The sequence below is a fragment of the Cyrtonyx montezumae genome, unplaced genomic scaffold (assembly GCF_038088225.1).
Source record: "Cyrtonyx montezumae isolate F1298 unplaced genomic scaffold, pur_monq_1.0 scaffold_7, whole genome shotgun sequence".
NCBI lineage: Eukaryota > Metazoa > Chordata > Aves > Galliformes > Odontophoridae > Cyrtonyx > Cyrtonyx montezumae.
This window is the reverse complement of record NW_027072078.1, coordinates 29,648,392-29,670,673: the sequence shown is the minus strand read 5'-3', so window position 1 is coordinate 29,670,673 and position 22,282 is coordinate 29,648,392. Positions and strand designations below refer to the sequence as shown.

Below are 22,282 nucleotides of genomic sequence, written 5' to 3'. Positions count from 1 at the left end.
TAGGAGAAATCAGAGCTCAAAAGCCAGACAAGTTGTTTTCTTTTCTTTTTTTTTTTTTTTAAGTCCAAATATAGTTACATTCTGAATTCCTGAGGCAGTAGTATGAGTGATTTAACAGATCCATCTGCAAGAAATTTAGATTGAAAAGCTGACAAAATGGATGAATTCATTTTTAATACCGTGAATTATACTTTATATTGTCTTCTGACTTTTCATATAGAAATACTGCCTGCTTCAAAAACACATCAAGAAATATGTTCTGCAGGTCATCATCTGCTGCAAATAGACTTGGTGATTTCACTATTAAAATTATAAACTTAAATATTTTCTATTGACTGCTTAGTGATATAATTTTGATTATTCTTACATTCCCAGTGCTGCTGCACTAAGAAAAAATGACTTTGGATCTTTACACCCTAGTAGTCCTATAAGTCAATTATTACCTGGATTTCAAAGAGATGTCTTCACCTTGTCCTTTCTGAGTTAGTTAGTCCCGTTGTTCTTTATACTGCCTTCTGAAAGACTCTAGAACCTAGTTCATTGTCTGTGAAAATGCAGTCAAGTTTTACCATTGTTTTAAAATGTTTTTACTTTCCTTTGTACTTCTTTCTGTTCAGAAGCTTTTAGAAGAAATGTTACATAGTAATGAAGGAAATTTTGGATTCGTGCATTCTTCATCAGATCTCTTCTGTTGCCTATCAAGCCTATAATGGTCAATTATTTTGTGCTATGGATAAATTATATCACTAATGATGTAGTAAAGATTTAGTGGGAAGACAACATATATTAACTCATGTAGAAACTGCTGTAAAATAACTGGGGATTTAAAAAAAAATCTTCTTACATTGCTTTTTAAGGAAGCATAAGGTAGTCACTTATATTTGAAGAATAGGTTTCTTTCATAGCTGATGCTGGTTTTCACAAAAAAATGCATTCGTTATTATTTTCTGTTTCAATTCAATATAGAACTTCTAGCATTTCAGGTTTTTTTAAAATCAAACAGGAAGAAACTTGGACTTCTAAAAAAGGAACAGATATCTTGAGTTGAGAGGTATTTATGGATCATGCTAAAATCTTCTTACAAGAGTTAAGTTGCTGTGGTGTGAAGGAGCATGGAAGGAGAGCAGATATTTAGGACCTGGTTCTGTGGTCAAGAAAGAATAGCAGAGAGCTCCAGAAAGGTTTGGGAAATGTGTGAGAGAACTACTGCCTTGCAGGGCAGAATCATGTTTTCCACCTGCCCGTGCCATACTGGTGGAAGAGCCCAGCACAGTGAGCAGAAGGTAGGCAGAAGCTGCAAGGTGGAGAATCTGTAGGCAGTGAGGACTGTGGGAAGCAACACCTAGCTCACAGCCACGTGTTGGTGTTTTGGCAGTCCCCAGTTCAGTGAGTCCTCTCCACATAGAATTACCAAGGTTGGAAAAGACCTCCAAGATCATCTAGTCCAGCACTGATAGATCTGAGGCAGGATAGATTCAAGCTAATACAACTAGCAAGAACTTTCTGAATGTCTTTCTTGATGGGGGCAGCAGGCAGAAAGTGTGAAAGCAGTTTTCAGTGAGAGACGTGAGGTGTAAATGAGTGATACTGGTGGCTAATAATACTTATAGATCTGCTTATCAAGGGGGGCACTGGGCAGAGTGCCTTCACGGCTCAGGGGACCTGGAGGTACCTCATGGTATCTGGAAACTATTACCTGTTTTTTCCAATCAAACCAGATTTCTGTTTAGCTCTTTGTCCAATAGTTTTTATAGTTTCTTCTGAGTTGCCTTGAACTTGTTCAGAAATGGCAATTGGATCATCCAGTAAATTGAATGTTATTAATGAAACTGTATTTACCTACAGCCTTGGCACCAATACCTTTCACTTGGAGCTGGAAACAATTTAGTTAGTTACAAAGCAGTTGAGTAATTGGTGGCAGATGGAAGTGAACAAGCTAGTATGTAAATTTTTGTTGTCCAATGGCTTGAAAAAAGCAAGGTTACAATCTATTTTTTTTTTTAGCTATGCATGATAGTTAAATTTCAGATTAATTTTTGAAGGCTTCTTATTTAGTTGTATTTTTCATGACTTGCAGCTTAGGTAGAAATTAAACCTCTGGCAAAATAAATTGAAAGAAGTTACTATGCAATATTTTGTTCCAGTGGTTTTGCAGATGAATTGATACACTCAAGAGGACAAGAAACATCTATTTTAGCACTTAAAGCACTATGCCATTGCTCATGAATTTTTCATGGCAGTGGATTCCAAAAGCCAGCATGTAAAGGAGAAAGCTAGGCTTGTCTGAATGCTGAGTCAAGCTTCAGACTGTATTTCTCTCTGCTATTAATACTCTTGTCACTGTTGTTAATGTATTTTTTTTCTTCTTCAGCTATTTCCAGCTAAGTATGTACAGAGGAGTTTTTCTGACATAGTAAAATTTATCTAGGAAATAACATAAGCAGCTTAGGATTACTGAAGTTACTATTTTCTACTGGTATAAGCAAAGATACACAATTGCTGTTAGAGTTGTGTGGTGGGAGAGCTTACAAAGGAAGGTCTAATGTAAGGAAAGAAAGAATGCAGTATAAGAGAGAGCTGAACCCAGGCACTGGTCAGGGCAAGTGCTCATTCCCTGGACATGTTCAGCTTGGGCCAGGAAGGCTGCTGCCAAGCCCTTAGAAAGTTTGCTTGTCTTCCTCCGAAGATGTTTATAGGGAATAGAAGATATGCCAAGGGAAGGTGATGTTTCACTGTCTTCTCTTGCCTTGGTGTTAAACAGAATGTATCAGCACGAGTTTAATGTTTTGTTTCCAACTGGAGGATTTGTGGCTGTGTTGGTCTAAGCCTGCTGGGAATGATGAAACAGGTTTTCCATTGGTGTTGCTTTCAGTTGAAATGTCAGCAGTCTTGCAGAAAGTGTTTGTCTCTTGTTTCTGCCTGTCACTGGCTCAGCAAATGACCAACTTCTGTGGGCCAGTTCTGTGCTCAAAGCACCTAACTCCTGCTTTTGTCCCAGGTGTGAGAGTAGAAATTCTAGTACCTGTTTATCTACTCCAAAATAAAACAATCAAAACAGAATTGATCATAAAAGATGGTGGATTGTAAAATCTCTAGATTATAACAGTGCTAAATATTTGAGAATTAATGTGTAAGAGTGGTACTGAAAAATTTTCAGTTTGGCAGCACTAGGTCAAGAGGCTCTGGGCAGGTCTCTGCAGCACTCTGTTCACATACAGTGAAACTGTAATGCTCTGAGAGGAATCAACTGCAGAACAGGGACCTATTTGCAAATATGCAATGGAAAACTGAAAGCTCACTAATTTTCCATTCTGCTTACTCTTCTTGAGAGATGAACTTCCCTCTCACACCTTTGGCCACTTAGTGATCACCTCTAACTGCAGATGTAGCAGAGCTGTGCCTGCCTGAAACAAATAACTGATCTAGCTTGTACCACTATGGTGCTGGGAGGGGTGCTGGCCTATGCAGGATCGTGTGGATTTTCCATGGTGTGTTTTAGTGTTTCCTGTGTTGGGGAGTAATACATTCACCAGCTGCACACCTTCACTACTCGGTCTTCTGACCTAGGCAGAGCAGTAGCAGTCCAGGTAGCCTGAGTTTGACATGAGCATTACATGTGCTGCCAGCCTAATGTCTGAACTGTTAAAAATAGTAGTATGCTACTGTAATAGTTACAGAATCCATAGACAGAGCGAACAGAAAGATAACAAATGATGAATATCAAACGAAGGAAATAAAAATTTTGAAGAAAAAATATGTACATATAGGAATCACTTAAATATTTAAGGCTTCAAACATTAAAAATGCACTCATTGTTTATGTGTTTATAGTATTTTGCTATTTTCTAATAGGGTTTTTATCTGAAGAGCTATTATTAAAATGGTTATGGGTATATCAGTACTTCCAAGACTTTCTGTTATTGTTTGCATAGAGAAAATCACAGCCTTGTATCCTGTAGTATTTCTAAGTGAGTGGAACGCCATCTCAAAGCAGTATCCATCTGTATTTGAACAACATCTAGAATTTTCTTTTTGACTGTGAAGTTTTGGGTATGCCTTAGCTGCTTTTTAAGCACCTCATTGTGCCTGCATCCCATTAAAAACAATTGTTCTGTTTTGTCACTCTTTCTTAAATTTGTTTGAAAAACAAAACGTCCTATTTGTTTGTTCTCTCTAAAACTAGATTGTAAGCTCTGCAGGACAGGAAGGAAGCATATAATTCTAGAACTAATGTTATGAGGTTATGTTTTCGTTCTTATTTCTGACATTTAGGTTTGAGAGATAACCTGGATAACCTGTGAAGTGGTCCTTTTGGCCTAACATGCTGAATATTCTAATAATTACACTTAAAATCTTTTTTTTTCCTAGATTTGGTGGGGAGACAGGTTTCAAGTTCTGTCATGCTACTGTTCAGATTTACCAAACATCTGCTCTGGCTTGATAAAGAGAATGAAGTTCCCTTGATTATTTCTAGTGCCAGATCTTAGCAAAACACAGAAACAGGCAGAGAGAAACACACCTCTAGGGGATTATGTGGTAAATCATCAGGAGCAGAAGAGGCATGTCCTTCTTCCCCGTTCTCAGTCCAAAACATCTGTCCCCTTTTCACACGCAGACTGGATTTTAAGAAGTGGGAAGGATCTTGGTGTTTCTTTTCATTCTGTTCTTTAATTCCAGCCTTTATGTTTACATAGATGAGATTTTTTAACATTAAAACTTTGTTGTTTGTTATGCACCAGTACTGAGAAAGTTGAAAACTCCAGATGTTCTTAACTTCATTTTTCCTTTTTCCGTAGAGCCTGTGTTATCCTGGGTGTCATATTCCTCCTATCATCTATATGTATTGTGATCAAAGCTCTCCATGATCTTGCAAAGCAGGTTCTTCCAGAAGTGGTAAGATTCATGTTCTTTGAAATGTTCATTTTATCCCTCATGCTGCCGGTGAGACAGAGAAAGGCCAGTGTCTCCTCCTTTAAAGCTTTTAATAGTCTTCACTCCACCTTTTCTTCTCTATGGTTACATTTACAGGCCAAATCTTTCTCAGCATAATCTCTTAAAACTTTTATACAGGACTACAGAAGTTCACTTAAAGAAAGTGAGGCAGTCTCCCTGAGTTTAATGGAAGTGGTGGAATTTTGGTAGGACAATCTTTCCACAGTTCAGTACTCCAAGCGTTTCAATACTTTATTTTTAATTTGGAAAAAAGCTTTTCTTTTCCCCAGCTCTTGCCTCCAATTCCAGAGCCATGTACAAGTAGCAAGAATAAAACAGGTGAAGGGAGAATACTGGGTAAAAGAGTTGGCTTTTCAACCAGCTCAGCATGGAGCATCACTAAGGATTTTTCTCCTGCTCTCCACTTTGTTTTGGTTATGAAAGCCAGTCCTTACCTGGCCTACAGAGTGACTTTTCCCAGCAGCTTTTGTCTCAGTTCTGCTCTGTCCTGTCCTCCTTGCATACTTCCAGCAGTGGTTATTAACTTCCCTGAGCTCTACTCAGCCTAATCAGCTTCTCACTGGAAGAGCCATTTGGCAGTGGTTCCACTCTCAGAAGACTCTTCCTAATGTGTCCAAACAAAGTTAGGCTTTAGCTACTGTATATACTACCTGACTTGGACCTTTTGCATTGTGCTTTGAAGTATGGTCTATTTGTGAGTGTATACTGACTTGTACATCAGGACTTCTTCCATACAGTTATCAGTATTTCCAAATAATTGCAGAGAAACCTTACTTTTGTCTGAGAGATGGAGGCAAAGCTGGAAAAAAAAATCCAAAATGAAATTTGAATCCATTGCTTATGTTAGCAGTGCAGATGACCTATTGGGTGCTGTCCTGTCATAGAAGATTTATAGGAACTGGGAAACTGCAGAAGATAGCTTTCAGTAGTGCAGTGAAGTTTGGGCAACCATAGCATAGCGAAAGTGTTGTTGAATTGAAGCCAAATGCATTGTTTGGCTGCAAGTGATTCATGTTCTCTTTGAATTTCACTTTTCCTCTTTTCCACTCTTCATAAATAACTGCCTCCTCATTTTTACCAGTGTAAACAGCACATGTAGTTATTCCCCAGCTTGCTTCTGTCAAAATGATCTAGGTTAACTGAAACACTTTTAGTAGTCAGTTCTCCAACTCAACCAAAACATTGTGACAGAACTGGGTTAGGGAGCAAGCATGGATGCTGTTGTGCCAGCAAAGCAGAAGGAAATCTTGGTAAGGGTGGGGGAACACCCTATGCTGATGGTCAGCTAAAGGACAACCTCTTAACTTAGCTAAACCCAAACAGTGCATCTGGTGCAGTTTGACTCAGATTGAATGAGAAAATGAAATCTAAGTATAAGAAGCAGAAGTAAGCCAAGAAGGCTTGATGGTAGCGTAGGTCAGATTAATTTGTATGACTCGATCTAATAAATTGGAGGTAAATAAATGCCCTAGTATTTTCAGCAGTAGGAACAAAAGTTTAAAACGTATATTCAGAATCTTCCATCATTACAGGTATTGTCTGTAGGTGAAGACTCTTACTTGGAAAGAAGAGTCCCTGAGACATATTGTAACTTCTCATACTTTAACTTTTAATTTTTGAAATCTATGTATAGCAAAGGAGTAAGATTTGAAATCTACAGAAATGAGTCCTCAAAGAGCAGGTCCTGCTATGTTTCAAATGTCCTGTAGGAATGATTTGCACAGATCCATTTTGTGGCAGACTACCTCGGATTCAGACTCTGGTGGCCTAAAAACTGTACTGAGTAGGTGGATTATGCTTACATCTGACCCAGTGTAAGAATAAATATTTTGTTCCTGTGACACCAGGCTGTCTGACTCTCAAGTAATATCAGTAAATATAAAGCTTACTGTTATTAAAAATACTTGAGGAGAAGAATGTTCTTCAATAGAAACCTGTTCTGTTGCTCTAACTGTGCTCAAATCTGATGATGATTTTCTATTTACGTACTGCTCCCTTAGCTCTCTGTCTTGGTAGAGTTGTTCTTCACAGTTCTTTGGGTCTTTGCTGGTCAAAGATGTTTTTAGTTAATCTGCAGCCACTTAGGCAATGCTATTAGCCTAGAAGAGCAGAGATTAGCTCAAGTGAAATCAGTCAGGGCGTAAGTTTCTGCTTCCACTCTTTTATCAAGAGTGTTAAGGACATCAAACTCATACAAAACAAGCATGAAGAGCTCCTTTCTGGAGCAAGATGATGGAGGTTACAATGCAAGTCTCACATATGAGTCACAGTTGCGTGATTCTTTTGTATAGTTTGTCTGAAATAGTCTTTCTTGAAGCAAAGGTCGTTAAAGGTGTGCGGACTTCTCAAAGTGTTGTGTGAAATTTTAAATGTGTGACTTCAGTCTGAGGGGGTGATGTGGTGAAACCCAACTGGAAAATATTAACAAGTATGTTAGTGCTGAGCAACATGGCTGACTGCATCGCTGTCAGAACTATAAAGTCTGTTTTTACATCTTAATTTGTCGTACACTTCCCTGACTTTGTCAGAATTAAAAATTGGAGGCAATTGTATCTTCTGTGTTCATCTTAATTTGTGCAGGTTTTGAAGAAAATAGTATGCAGTGTGGACAGATTAAATTTACCGAACGAAACAGAACAACCAATCAAGTACTCATTAATGAGTTGTAGCATGCTAAGATTAAAAACCTAACAATATAGTTAATAAATTTGGAATCATTCTGGATCACTTACACAAAGTGTGTTGCATTTCTCATTGTATATAAGGCACAGTGTTGGCTATCTGTTGATTTTCACTATTCATGTAGTGAGAAAGATTTTTCCTTAAGGAGAACTGGGGGTTGGACTAGATGATCTCTAGAGGTTCCTTCCAACCCCCCACAGTTTTGTGATTCTGTAATTTGAGATCTTTAATACAGAGATTCTGTTGTCCTTGAAGTTTGTGGATCTTGGCCAGATGGCTTTCATGAAAATACTGCTAACAAAAAAGGACGTGAAATTCGTATGGTGAATAAATAATTTGGAATGCTTTTTCAAGTGTTTGGAACACAAATATTGTTTCTGTGAACATTTAGAAAGGGGGTATCTGGTATTTTTGTCATTTCGTATAATGATTTAAGCTGCAGGTCTGACAGTCCTCACCAGGATTCGGCCAACCAAGAAGAGAATGACAGTTGTACTTAAGACATTTCCAGACTGAGTACCCTATCCATTACATGAGGGGCTAAGATGTCCACAGGACCATTTTAGGCTGCGGAGAAGATCAACATAATTTGCAGTCCTGGGTCTCAGGTTTAGCTCAGTGAGGCATCAGTGTCTCACTGTTAATCACCTCCATCTCAATCATAAGTCTACCTCCATATGTCCCACTTGTCTTTTCTGACAGCAGGAGAACCTTTTCTGTTTAATCATTCCTCACTTGGGAGGTATTCATTATCTTTGGTCATCACTGGCATCCTTCATAACTTTCTTTTCAGTTTTGTCTCCATTTTCAGATGGCGAAGCCCAAAGAGCCCATATGATTGAAGGTAGAAGAGACACCAGAGATTGATACTTTATATTCATTTTTCCAAATTACTCTTGAGCACTAAATTGATATTTCTGCAGAACTTGAGACTGTAAATTCCATATCCTGCAGTTAATTGCCTGTTCAGAAATTACCACTACTAGGTCAGCTTACGATTTCCCCTATGCACATTATGTTATATAATAATTAAAAAGAAGCCTGCTCTGAGAAGTGACATTCTGTGTCAGGAGAGTTGGCCAGTGCATTAATTATTCACATACGGTAGAATTCAACTCTTACATTAATTATGCTATCATGGGAAAATGTTTTTTTTTTTAAATAATTGAGATATGTATCAATCCCCAAGGTTTAAGTACAATCCCTTCTGCTAGCATTTTCAGTATTTGTGATATCAAACAATGTTTTCCAACTATTGATCCATAGAATTATATTAATGTCCTTTTAAATGAGTTAATTCATGAAGTCACAAATTATAAGGTTGATGATAAGATGTAGATGTAGGAGAAACTAAAGGGAACCAAAGTGATCTGTTTGTCCAAACAATCTGGAAACCACCAGTTTTGAATGTTTATCATGATGAGCATAATGGATTGTTTTTCTCCCACACATAATTTTAGGAACAATGACAACTGCCCTGCAGGTGAATATCCCACCATACCTATTGCAAGTCCTATGGCAGTTCCTCTGATATTTATACAATTCTTGTGAAAAACATTGTGAAATCAAAAATTCTTTCTTCATAGGACAGATTTTGAAGCTTTGGAAATGACTTATATTGAACACCAGAGGACAGAATTGGGTTAATCAGGCAGGTCCTGATTTCGGAAAGTCGTGCTGGCTACACCTGATGTCTTGATTGCCTGTATGGGCCATGAGATGACATTATGATTGTCTGCTCCGTGTCCCTGGTACTGAGGTCAGACTGGCAAGCCTGTAATTCTCTGGGTCGTCCTTCCTGCCCTTCCCCTTTCCCTTCCTTCCTTCCTTCCCCTTGTACCTTGGTGTCAGGTTAGGTAACTGGCACTCAGCTGGCACCTCCCGGATAGCCTGGACTGTCAGTGAAGATGAATCTTTTGTGTATGTTCTGGAGTGGATCTGACTGATATCTAAACTTGCCCTGAGTTTACAGAGATGCTTCATTTTCCTTTGGAGACAGATTTGTGTGGGTGTGCATGTAGACACAGTTCCTGCATGCAACAACACATAAGCACAAGTTATTTCTTGATCAGGCTGTGACCTCCTTTCTCATTTGTCTGAAAGCAATTTCAATGAAAGCACTCATATTTTATGAATTTAGAGATGTAGCAACACACCTCTAAATCCATGAACACTTGTTTGCAAATGTGTTTTTGAAGGAAATCTTACTATTTCTCTCCTGTTGTTATACCTACGATGCTTGCATGTTTGTTCTACACTGTTTGGTTAAAAAAAAAAAAAAAAAAAGGTGAAGGTGTGTATGTGCTGTATAGAGGCCTGGGCAGTGCCCTCTGCTCTCGTTTAAGTGCATAACGCTGCCTTGGGCTTTCTCTGCATTAGTTATACAGTGCATGTGCCCAGGCATTGTGAATACATTTGGAGGAAGGGGGGGCTATGAAAGCACAGAAAGGTCACAGCATTCTTGATTTTTTTTTTTTTAATGAGACAGAGGAATGTACCATTACATTTCTCTTATTTATTTCTTACGTAGCTGCCACAGTCATTATTTGGGTTTTATACCCTTGGCCCCTAGGGAAAAATGTTGTCACTCATTGATTCTTTTTTTTCTTTTTTTTTTTTTTCTCCTCACTTTCTTTGTTCCTGAAGCCCTTGCTGGAACTGTTAGAAGTAGGCCAGCTGCTCTTCTTTCTAGGGTATTTGGAATTAAATTTTCTGATAATTTTAGCTGTTCTTCATTACATCAGACTTAGGAAGTTAATCAACATTTGGCACTGGGAATATAAAGCTTTGCTGTGTTTACCCTTCCACTTAATTTTAAATGAATCATTTCAGATCACGTAATTTCAGGGTTTTTTTTTTTTTTTTTTTTTCTACAGTGTTGTGTGTTGAACCTAAAATAGAATCAGTTCTTCATGGCTCAGAAGTGATTTACTTCTTTAATTTTTTTTAGCTATCAGATTTAGAATATTTTCCCTATCATTGCCCACAGCATTTGTTCTCCAGCCTATGTTGGCTGTAATAAGACAATTCCCAGTTGGCAAAGGAATTACCCATTCCTTTATTGTTGTTTCAGAGAGCTGTATCCATAGCCAGAACCAACCCTGCAGGCTTGGTGCATGCATTTGGTGATACTCCATAATGCTGATGACATTATGCTTTGATTTCTATATGTAAAACTCAGATTAGGCATAGTTTTCGAGCATTGTTTTGTGTTTGGACTTGTAGTGTTAATGTTTGACAACTCTCTAGTAAAAATTCTTTTTCTTTTGCCTTTTCACCTTCTCCATGTCAATCATTACATCTTCTTGAATAGCAAGTGTCAATGGTATATTTTGGTTTGACTGTTTCCACAAAGAATTGGCAAGAGGTTTTTTTTGTTGTTGTTTGTTTTTTTGAGAAGGCTAAAAACAGCCCAACCCAGCAACACTGAGAGTGACCGTTTTAATTTCACCTGGGGTTGTAAATCAATATCCATTTACTATTCAGTTACTGCTTATGTTTCCCTAGATAATAGTATAACACATGTAATGTCAATGCAGTTTGGCATTTGTCCTCATTAGTATGGCAAAGGACACTTTTTTGCAAGAGTAAGCAAGCATCACACCATATTTCTGACACTTCCTTCAGAACAAAGAAGGAAAATGTAATCAATTTGTATACAGAAGACGTGATGCACATCTGATGTGGTGCCTGTGATGCTTTTAGAAATGAAATCCCTTGTAAGATTAGGCTGCTTGTAATTCTATCACATACTATTGATTGTTGAACGGAAGCTAGGAGTGGCACGGTGTACCTTTTTGAGCTCTAGTTTATTTGCTAATTTAATCATTGATTATAAATGTGTAATGTATTTAACAGCAACAGCTGAATTTGAGGTCAGTGGCAATATAGGAAATGCTGTTTGTGACTGTATGTGCCTAAGATAGGTCCGTGTACATGCTTCTCTATAGGTGATATGGGCTGCTCTTTGCCCCTCAGCTCTGGGCCAGGCTGCGTCCTGTGATCAGCTCTTACCTCATTGTCGTCATTCATTACTTCTTGAAGTGCTCTGTGCAATTGCTTTGTCACAGTGCTTCAGCACTAAAGGTGCAAGTTTAAGTATTCATGAGAACTTTTTTTGGCACTAATAATAGATCCTTCCACCTTGGTGTGAAGAGTCTGCTGCGTGAGTCAGACGCCGGGCTGTCTGTTTTCTGACAGTGCACAGCAATTAAGGGCCTCACCCCTTTTGAAGTCAGCTGGTGAGTCGGGCCCACCAGCTTTCCAGAAGCTGCCTCTAGATGATCACATAAACTGCTCGTTATTTGTGAGAAAGCAGGATAGAAACTTGGACTCTTTTTAAAAGTGTTTGTATTAGAAACATCCCTCTTTCTATCCGCACAAACATAATCCTTCATGGGAAGAGCAGGGGAACCAGTCCTTTTTGGTTAACTTCAGAGAGCAGGACTGGGTGAGGTGAGAGGGAGCTGCAGGAGCAGGCGGCTGTGGGGATGTGGGACAGGTGGTGAGGAGCAGAGAGGGACAGAATTGCTATTTGACAACACAGAGCCCGCTCGGTTTGGCCTAGTCACAACATCACTTCTGCCAACAGCAGCTACAGTGTTCCAGAAATACATCCTTCCCTCCTGAGCCAAGATGTCTCGTTTTATTTTAAATCCTTCTTTCCTCGGTAAAGCTCAGCAGAAAAGGGGTACACCACCACCAGACACTGCTTTTCTGGGCGGGGGAGAGGGAAACGGGATGAAGGAGTGGTACCAGAAGCACCCAGAGAAAGCTAAGAGGAGATGAAGGAAAGCTGCAGCTGTGGGAGGAGAAGCAGCAGCTTATCTTGGGGCAGAGGAGGGCCAGAGAAGGAGGATCATGCATACAGATTTTAACCTTGATTTTACATGTGTTGTCACCACTGGTGAGGAATGCTGAAGATTCCTTCTTCCTCCAACACCAGTAAATACCTTCTCGCTCAACACTGTGAACTTAAGGTGAAATGAGAACGTTTCTGCATCCCCACAGTGTAAATGAATGTAAAGAATGGTAAATGCAGGATGGAGGGGAAAAGATAATTGATATAAATAATATGGTTTGAAAGTAGGGCGAAGTCTTAAGGTCAGAATTAGTAAGACATGCTAGGAGCACAGATCAGCTAAAATTTAGTGAATAGCCTGAGAATTGTGTTAAAGCATCTCCAACTACCTAGCCAAGCACTGAAGCATCCCTGCAGCTTTTTGTTAGTTTCTAAAGTAGATTCAAAAGGGTCAAAGTCACAACAACGTCGTCAACAAATTTTCCTGAAGCTGTAAGATGATGACTTTTGGTGCGACCTCAGAAGGCAGGGACAGAAGTATTGTCCCATTTTTTGAAGGCCTCTGTTTGCATTTGCACTGGTGGGGATGATGCATCTGAATGAAGTGCAGGACAGCTGCCTGCTGACCGCTATTGTTCCCTTCCTGGGACCAAAGAAAGCAGCACGGGGAAGCTTTCTTTTGGGACACTGTCACAGCATAAAATGCTGTATAGTGAGATGGGCATTGAGGCTGAGCAGCTTGCTTTATGCACACTGTTGTTTTATACATGAAGTCACCCAGAAAGATACGTATGCCCGCTCATTGAGGTTTCATGTATGATGTAGTAGTAATGAGTGAATCTGATCAAAAGAAATGGACGGGGAATGAGCTTTTCTTACAATGCTGAGAAGCTTTCATCCTATGGAAATAATCAGAATTTAAATTTTTATCATCTGTCAAAATTTGCTGCTTCTGCTTTAATTAAAATAACACTTAATACATACAGGGAGTCTGGCAAGATGTGCTCCGTGCTGTTAATGACCGTCAGATGCGAAGGCAAAGGGACACAGAGGGGGCACAGTGCAGGGAAGATCCTGAGGGAGGCAGTGCCAGATGGCCGGGCTTATTTTATTAATTTAGCTCTCTATTCTGGCCTCTTGTCTTCCTTTCTCCCAAGGATGGCTGAGTTCAATGGCAGTCACTTCTCATCACAGTATGATGTGTTTAAGGTCCCTGCAGCTCTGCGGCAGAAAGGGGAATGCACTCCGTGTCCCCACGCTCTGTAGCCCTGAGGATCAGATGGTAAGCGTTGTTCCTTTCTGCTATGTGGCCTGGCAATGGAGCCAGCCACTGTCCTAAACCACTTCCAGCTTCCTGCTCTGCGTGCGGGCCCCAAGGAGCATTTGGAGCAGCTCTTTGCCCTGTTGCAATGCCTTCTTGCTAGATGCTGCTCCTGGCTGCCGGCTGCCTGGGCATCCAGCGGGAGGCCTGGGAGTCACTGAGGTGATTTTTTTCGCTTCGGTTTTGTCTCCTTGCCTGGTACTGCAGTGTCGGCCGCCTCCGTGTGGGTGTTGTGTGGAACTGCGCTGAGCTGGAGATCATTAGGAACTATGGTTTGGCATACGGAATTAAAGAACAGGGAATAGAGTCTCCTGACAAAACCTATCTTGAACAGACTAAAGCAAGAAGGGGACATTTTTAGTTTCATCCCATTCTGTGCTCACTGTGACTGCAAAGAAGCTCTGATGGATCAGATCTGCAGTATTGGTGGCTGTCAGTTTAGTACTAGAAACAAAATGAGCCTGTGCTCTATTACTAAACAATAATCAGGAAGATTTTTGAGTTCCTGAATTCTCTATAAAATTTTACCTCGGTGAATTAATTCAAGAACCCCTACCATGCTTAAGTTGTCTTGTCTGCCAGTAAAGCAATTAGTGTGACTAACTTTGATCTCGATACAGTAGCTGGAACGTATGTCAAGATGCGTGCCTATGTTCCATGGGTTGGTAACACAGAAAAAAAAACCAAGCCACCTGAACTGCCCCAAAAATCTGTGGTATGTGCTATGACAAGGAAAAAACCAAACCAGCTCAAAGTAATGTGGCACTCCTTTGCATTCCTCTTTTCATCCCCTCTGCAGTCACCATTTAAGTCCTGCCTGACTCTTTCCAGCAGCACTAACTGCTGAGAGGCAAATCCTGTCAGCTTTCAGGTTCTGAACAACTGGGTTGATATTCTGTACTGAGAAAAAGGAATGCAGGGCCTTCAGACACTTGAAAGCATCACGATCAGGTTTGCTTGCTACTCTTATTACTGCAAATTAAGTGAAAAGAGACTGGCTCATCCACAGAACAGCCATGTGAGAATGGCACTGCTAGCTTGGGGTGCAGACTCGGTGGTCCTGAGGTTGATGCTGGACTTTGTTCTGCTTCAGGTTATTCTGAAGTCTTACTCATGCTGTATATTAAATATTAGCTAAAAGAATTAGTAAAATGATAGCTGAGATTAGATTAAAATCTCAAGGCCAATGGGAGTTTGTCAGACTATCAAAATGGAATTTAGGAACATAAATATGACAAGAGGTTCTTGCAAAGCTTGTCAGGTGTGGAAGCACTGGTATTGTTTCAGATCTTCTGGAAGCTCCCAACTGCCTTCGCTGGCTGACGCCACAGTCTCCTAGTCCTTCCCCAGCCCTTCAAAATTGCTTGAGCACTTTCTGGTCATTTCTGTAGAATAATTTCATCAGTTCTTCTTATCCCACTGTTACCTAGTTGCCTTAATTCTGTTGTCGGAGTGCTTCTGTTTCGTGCTCTTTCTCTCAATGCACTTTGTCATAATGTTCAATACCATACCAGGACTAGAGGGAATGAGCTCTTGGCAGGTGGAGAATGAAGCAGTTTGAAAGTACAGCGTGGAAATGTTCTGAAACGCAGCGAATGATATGCTGTGTGCTGGGAGCACATCACACCTGTAATTACCAACATCCTCCTCAGCAGCTTTTCACAACTCTTCTTTCATTTCTTTGTGCCTTGTGTTGAAAATGGATGGAGCTGATGACGAATCGTCATGACGACGTTTACTGTAGGAGGGGGTTTTTGCCAGAGTACTGTGATCAGTAACAGGGTCCCAGTGGCACTGGCCCACTTAGACCTGCAGATGAAAATATTCCTGCTATTGCCTTTGCTTGTGCTGATGTGATGACGGCTTAAATTAAAGCTTGTTTTAAGAGTAAGAAATTAATCTCTAAAGCACTGTGGTTAGATGGCAGAAGAAACAAAGCAGGGACTGCTGTTAGGTGCTTGACTGCAGCAGCTGTGTTTCAGCACCCAGTGTCTTCACCAAGCAGGAGGAGCAAGAGGCAGTGCCAAAGCAACTGCAGACCCAGAAACAATGCTGAATTATTAATTCTCACACACAAAAAGTCAACAAAGATCCACTAAGTGGGATCTCAATCCTTTACCCTGCATACTGACTTCCTTATTGACTGCATTAGACATCAGGTTACCAGGCAGCCCGCAGCCAGCCCAGCAGGGAATCATCTCCTGGATCTCAGGAGTTTGAGTCTATTCAAAATGTGTTGCTTGGAACTGTCACTAATTATGAACCATCACTAATTATGTTTGCAAGAACAGTTACTGATAGCAGTATAAGCAAAATAATTACCAGCTGCCTGAAAGTCATAACTCAGGAAGTGTTTTTTTCTCTGGTTGTATACTTTAATGGCACAAATAATTGCATATTAACTATTAATAATTGTCACTTAATTATACTGTGCAGGACCAGAAGATGTGCTAATGTCTGGCATCTTTTCTTTCAGGATGACTTTCTGTATAGTGTCTCCGTTTTAAGTGGCATCCTCTGCACTGTTCTGGCTGTAATCAAGTTTATGCTGGGCAAGGTCCTTACAAGCAGAGCGCTGATAACTGATGGTGAGTGTGAACACGAACCTGTTGCAGTCTCAGGTTCTCCCAGGGAATATGGTAGACCCAGAGATACAAATGATCCCCTGCACAAGGGCAACTGGGGGAGAATACCGAAATGAGAAAGTGGAAAAACACAGAACAGAGCCATCTGTGACCTCTGGCTTCTTACACAGATGCATCAGCTGCAGTGAGTACGTAGGATGGAAGTCAAACATTGAATGGGTGGCTAGTGAGCACCAATGGAAAGGTAGAGAGGGCACGTAATATACATTAGGTGTGTGTTTGTGTGTTTGTCAGAGGTTGGAGTACCACGTAGGGATCTGACACCTTACAGAGGCTTGGCTAAGTCATGTCTGTTCTTACTGCCTACACCTGGTGAACAAATTCATCCCCACAGCTCAAATGTAGGAAGTCTGTTGCAGCAGATGCTGTCCTGCCTTCAGCAGGAGTCGCAGCCTTCATTCAGACTTCCTCCTGTAGAGGTGATTTGCCACCCCAGTTCTTTTCTGGTCACCTGCTCAGCAGAGCCAGTACAAAATAAATAGAAAATAAGAAAAAAAAGAAAGAATTAAACAGCAGTGCAGAGGATAGAACTAAGGTACTGCCTCTGTGTGTGTGTAGCTGCAATAGATGTGCTGTTTCTGCTCCTTACTGCAGGCTCCCCTAGTCGTTTTGAATCAGAAGGAGCTCCAGCCTGCAAGATGGATTCTGGAAAGGATCCTGGGAACTGCAGACCGAGTCTGCCTTCTTTTGCTGTCAGTGTAAGCAGGACGTGTTTGCTAGGCAGATTAACCCTCACTAAGAAAAAAGTGTGGTTTGTTTCTTAAACAGTCAGCTTTTTCAGACAAAATATTAGCTGAAAAAATCCTGAGTAATTCTAGCTTTGAGTTGGTCTCCTGCATGACACAGAAATTGCTTCCCGCCTAATTACATCCTTGAGCTAATTATATTGCTTCTGAGCTGGAGCTTGCTCATTCTTTGATTAAAAAAATTAGGGAATAAGGTATACAAGTACTTGGTTCTGCTTATTACCTCTATTTTCTCCCTTCCAGAACTACTTTAGAAAATGTAGGAGGCTGGTCTTACCGTGTGTAGATAAATACCTTCTTTCACAAAGAAACATTTACATATATACTTAATTAACCATCAGGAGGAGACAGTGTGATTCCATACCCGAGACGGATTTAGCACTCCCCTGCAATTCTTTTTTTAGTGATTTCTGTTTCCTGCTAACTTACCTCCTGTGATCACTGGCCGTAGACCAGCAAACTGTTTTTTGAGTAACTCGAGCATACATTTTTCTTCCTGACAAATAGATGTATTTTTTTTCCTCTCATACACGTCAGTCTCTATTAAGGACATTTGTTTTTATAGGACTTTGCAACAACAGATTTTCAAAGCCTAAGCATACCAATCCTTATGAAGCAAAGTGCTACTCGTACAGTCTGTGTACAGCAAAAGGTCAGGGTCTTTTGGATAATACAAACAGCTCTTTCCTATCTGGAATCTTGTACCATCTCAAAGGACAAATGCAGTGATGAGACACACAGGTAATGTCAGCCAGTGCTGCTGTAGGTTTTAGATACCCGTTTCCTTCCCAGATTCAGCCACCTGTGTTTTCCTGTGCTGACCTTATGCACAGAATGTGGTGTCTGGATCCATACCTGCAGTTGCTACATGATTTCCTGCCATACCAGCAGGGAAAAGTTTGACTGAATGACATCAGGAAAAGGGGACCATTTCCTCTGTAAGTAGCTTTTAGATCATTTGGAAACATCAGACAAATGTCCTACTATTTCCTGCCCTTTGGATATCATGCTAATGGAATCTGGCTAAGGCTGGTACTTGGAGTTAACACTGGTTTATAATTTATACTGCATTAATTTATACTTAATATATTGTACACACAATATACATTGCATTCACACTAGAAGTAGTATGTTGTATTTAGTGTGAATAAAAAGACTGCGTTAACAGAGAGCTTTGGCTGTATGCTGGTTTAGATGTACAATTATTCCAGTAACCAAGCATGCATATGCAAGATTTGTGATCCCAGTGGCATTACCACTGTCCCAAAAAAATCCAGCAGTCTCAAATCCTCATAGGTCTGGGAGCTTTGTATTCCCCATTCTGCCACAGACCTGCTACGCAACATGTGCCTTTCCATGCAAGGTTTCCTTTGCATTTAAATACTGACAAAGATGTGGTGCATCTTAATACATGGATGGATTATAAAAGTATTTCATCTGTAGCAGTAGTCAGATTTTATCTGCATCTTGCAGAAATGACTTCATATGGGATGGGATGGGATGTGATTAGACTGCCTCAAAGGACACATTCAGGAATAAGTGTTGTGTGTGTGGTTGTTGGTAGACAGGGAGAATTGGGCTGACTAGAGTTGACTTAGCACACAATATTGGCTATTTCAGGTTGGACTTTTTCCTTTGTCTTGGAGTCATAGAGTGGCCTGGGTTGAAAAGAACCCCAAAGATCATGCAGTTTAAACCCCCACTGCCATGGGCAGGGTCGCCAAGCACTAGAGCAGGCTGCCCAGAGCCACGTGCAGCCTCGCCTTGAATGCCTCCAGGGATGGGGCACCCACGGCCTCTCTGGGCAACCTGTTCAGTGCACCGCCACGCTCCGAGTGAAACTTCCTAATATCTGACCTGTATCTCCCCTGTCTTAGTTTAAAACCATTCCCCCTTGTCCTGTCACTGTCAACCCATGTAAACAGTCATCATCAAGGTATGAGCCAGATGAATGCATTATCAGTGACTTCTTTTGTAGCACAACAGTGAGCATTCTGGCTTACTGTGGAACAGAAAAGTCAGGAAAAGGGAGTTTGGAAAGAATACGAGCCATGACTGGGAAAATAATCGGGCTAACAAATGACACTAATTACTCTGAAAGTTCTGGAAAGATTTTGAAGGGACAGTCTTAGAACTAAGAACCATTTAAAAAATAGGGAGGGAGAGAGGAATGTAAAATGATGTTTGTAGAAGTTCTGAGTAGCAGATATGAAGCTGTTCCTGGGATTATGGCACGTCTTCCCTAATGCAGTCAGCAGGGCATGCAGCTCTGAGCAATAGTGCCTCATACGGCTCAGAGGTGACTGGTTCTGATTCATGATGATGAGCTACAAGAGGGAGAAGTGCTGCAGTGGCAGTCATCGTGGAGCAGTCCAGCATTTGGAGGAATCAGCATCAGGAAAGGAAAGCAGCAGTTGGGACCAACTGAATCAGGGCACCTAGTACAAGGAAATGTCTGCTCTGATAGAAAAGAGCTTACATCCAAGTGACAGAGAACAAATGGCACGGCTGCCTCGCTCACACTGTGAGCAGCACGCAGGACCCCTCGCACAGGGGTCTTTGCACTCTCTGGGGTACAGGCACGAGCACAGCTTTTCTCCCTGCAGGTGAACTCTTTTCATCTGAGATTGCTGAGATTTGGTTCTTCCTCTTCTTTTTTTTCCCTCCTGTCTAGGCTTCAACTCTCTCGTAGGTGGAATTATGGGATTTTCCATCCTTCTTAGCGCAGAAGTCTTTAAACACAATTCTTCTGTCTGGTATCTGGATGGCAGTATAGGAGTTTTAATTGGACTTACAATATTTGCCTATGGAATCAAGTGAGTATCTCAGTGTGTGTTGCAGGTGGGCTGTCTATTTACTGTAAAAAGCCATAGCTCTTAAATGCAGTGACTGCAGTTACTGCAGTGCAGTAGACCAGCTGCTAGCAGAGGCATGGCACATGGAAAAGGACAAAGGACTGTCTGTCTCACATCAATAGGAAAGAAGCCAGAACTTAAAAGAAATTGGAACAGTTTTTATGTTTCTATACCTGAATTTGGAAGTACAGTAACAAAACAGAGTTTTGGCTTTGACATGTTCAAAAATGGTGCTTTTGTGGCACACTTCTAAGTGCTGTGTTCTCTAAAGGAACCAAAGTCCTAAGGCAGGAAGCCAGAATTTCAGGAGTAGTATTTCTTACCTGTGATTCCTGCCTCCATGTAACGACTTCTGTTAGCCAGTTTTTTTCAACTTGAATGTTAAGATTATTTATTGATTCAAGGCATCAGAAACTCTGCTACAGTTTCCCTTTGTCTGCAAGGAATCTGAGGGTTTTGTGTTTTACTGCACTTTCCCCATAAGAGAAATGGAGAGATGCAGCTCCATGACTGCTGAGAGGTGGACCTTGGATGCAGTAAGTCCTCAGCTGGAAGCTGTGTGTTTTCCTTCCCTTAACCATGGAAAATTAACACTCTAACAGAGAGTGCCATTTTGGGAGGAATCACTATGACCACTCTTTACTCTCATCCCAGAGCTGATACGGAAAGCTGCAGAGGCAAGTCAGTGCTGAGTATTTAAATGTACCAAAGGGCATCAGGAGCCTTCAGAACAGTCTGCGAAGGCACGCTGTGCCCATGCCATCCTCCTGCTCCTGCACAGTGTCACTGTGACACGGTGTCTCCGCATAACCGCTCTGTGCTCTCCTTTGCAGGCTGCTTATTGATATGGTGCCCCGTGTACGGCAAACGCGCCACTATGAAATGTTTGAGTGAAGATCACCCCCTCTTCTTCGTAAGGACTGTAAAACTACAGCGGTTTTGGCAAGTGGTGCCAATGGTATTTTATTAAATATGCAGTTTGTTTCCCGTGCTCTGTTTTTGTTCCAGTTGGTTTCAATGGGAAATCTCTCTGTAAAACTGGCGTATGTGCACACTGCTTGCGATCCCGTGAAACAGCAGCATTCTTCTTTCAAATATGCTATTGATTCCTGTGACAGTAGAGAACATGCAGTCTGCAGTTTTAACCCAGCTGCCACGTTGTATATTCTAGAGTGAAAGTGTTCTTAATGATGTGATAAACCTGTGGGTAAAGAGGTGCCAGTTTCAGAGCTTGGTTTTTTTTTGCCCTGGCCTGTATTTTCCTAAACATGCTGTATTATGTGCAATCCTTGCTCACCTCTTTGGCTAACAGAATATCTGTTGTAGAGAGTGGACTCCAAGAGCTGTGTTGCTTAAAACACTTACGTGGGACCTCCCTGCACCCTTTTTAAGTAGGCCCACACAAAGAGTGGTTACTGACCTTTCTGGGCTCAGAGTGGTTCTTCGTTTTAGCCCTAAACTAACCAAAACGATGCCTCTTCAATTTGAATTCCTTTTTTTTTCTTAAGAAGACACTGTTGATTGCTTTGCATGGACCAAACAAGCACACACAGTGTTACTGTACAGACCAAAGCCAAGAAGTCATGCAAGGAAGAGAAGCTGCTTGAGGAATGGGACTTTTTATTCTGTTAATTCTTGACACAGACGTGTTGGTGCGTGTGACTGTGGTTGCTCTGTAGTCTGATGATGGCACAGCAGTGGCTCAACTGGGTGGTGAGATAGAGATCTATTTATTAGATTTAGATTGTTCTGTAAAGTGTTGCTCACCTTCCATCACACATCTTATGTATTACTTACTAGAAGGTTAAGTTATCAAAGAAACTTGATGTATAAAGAATAAAACCGGTATCTATTTTATACAATACCGTAACATTTAAAAACTATTTCCAGAATGTACCATAGAGCAAAGTCTTCCTGTCTAGCAGCCTATTAAACTGGATTCTCTGGCTATATCCATTTTCTCTTTATTTTATATATTTCAGGTTGGCTATCACAACACAGAGCCAGTATATTGCTTCTGTTTATCACAGCTGGGTTAAAAATAGCAGACTGTCCACTGGAGAGGTTGAAATAGGACTGTGGTAAGTAGCCAAGTAGGTACAAATCCCCATTTTTAGGTACTCTACAGAAGATTATATAAATGAGAGTAGATCTACAATGAGACTGTTCAGTGTCTGATGTAAAGTGGGGACACTAATGGTTCACTGATGCATTACCTAAAACCATATTTCCCATCAGATGTCACAGAGCAAGATCTCAGCCCGGTTTCTTTGGTAACTC

The 22,282-nt window shown here is 40.8% G+C and overlaps 1 protein-coding gene across 1 annotated transcript in view; it reads left to right on the top strand.

Moving 5' to 3' along the window:
* Positions 1 to 21,545, top strand: part of TMEM163 (transmembrane protein 163) — an 80,369-nt gene extending 58,824 nt beyond the window's left edge. Inside the window, exons 5-8 of the mRNA XM_065750343.1 lie at positions 4,796 to 4,892; positions 16,233 to 16,344; positions 19,822 to 19,963; positions 20,836 to 21,545. Of these exons, the coding sequence (XP_065606415.1) occupies positions 4,796 to 4,892; positions 16,233 to 16,344; positions 19,822 to 19,963; positions 20,836 to 20,896 (412 nt within the window). The 3' untranslated portion in view covers positions 20,897 to 21,545. The remainder of the gene's footprint in view (positions 1 to 4,795; positions 4,893 to 16,232; positions 16,345 to 19,821; positions 19,964 to 20,835) is intronic.
* Positions 21,546 to 22,282: the final 737 nt, after the last annotated feature.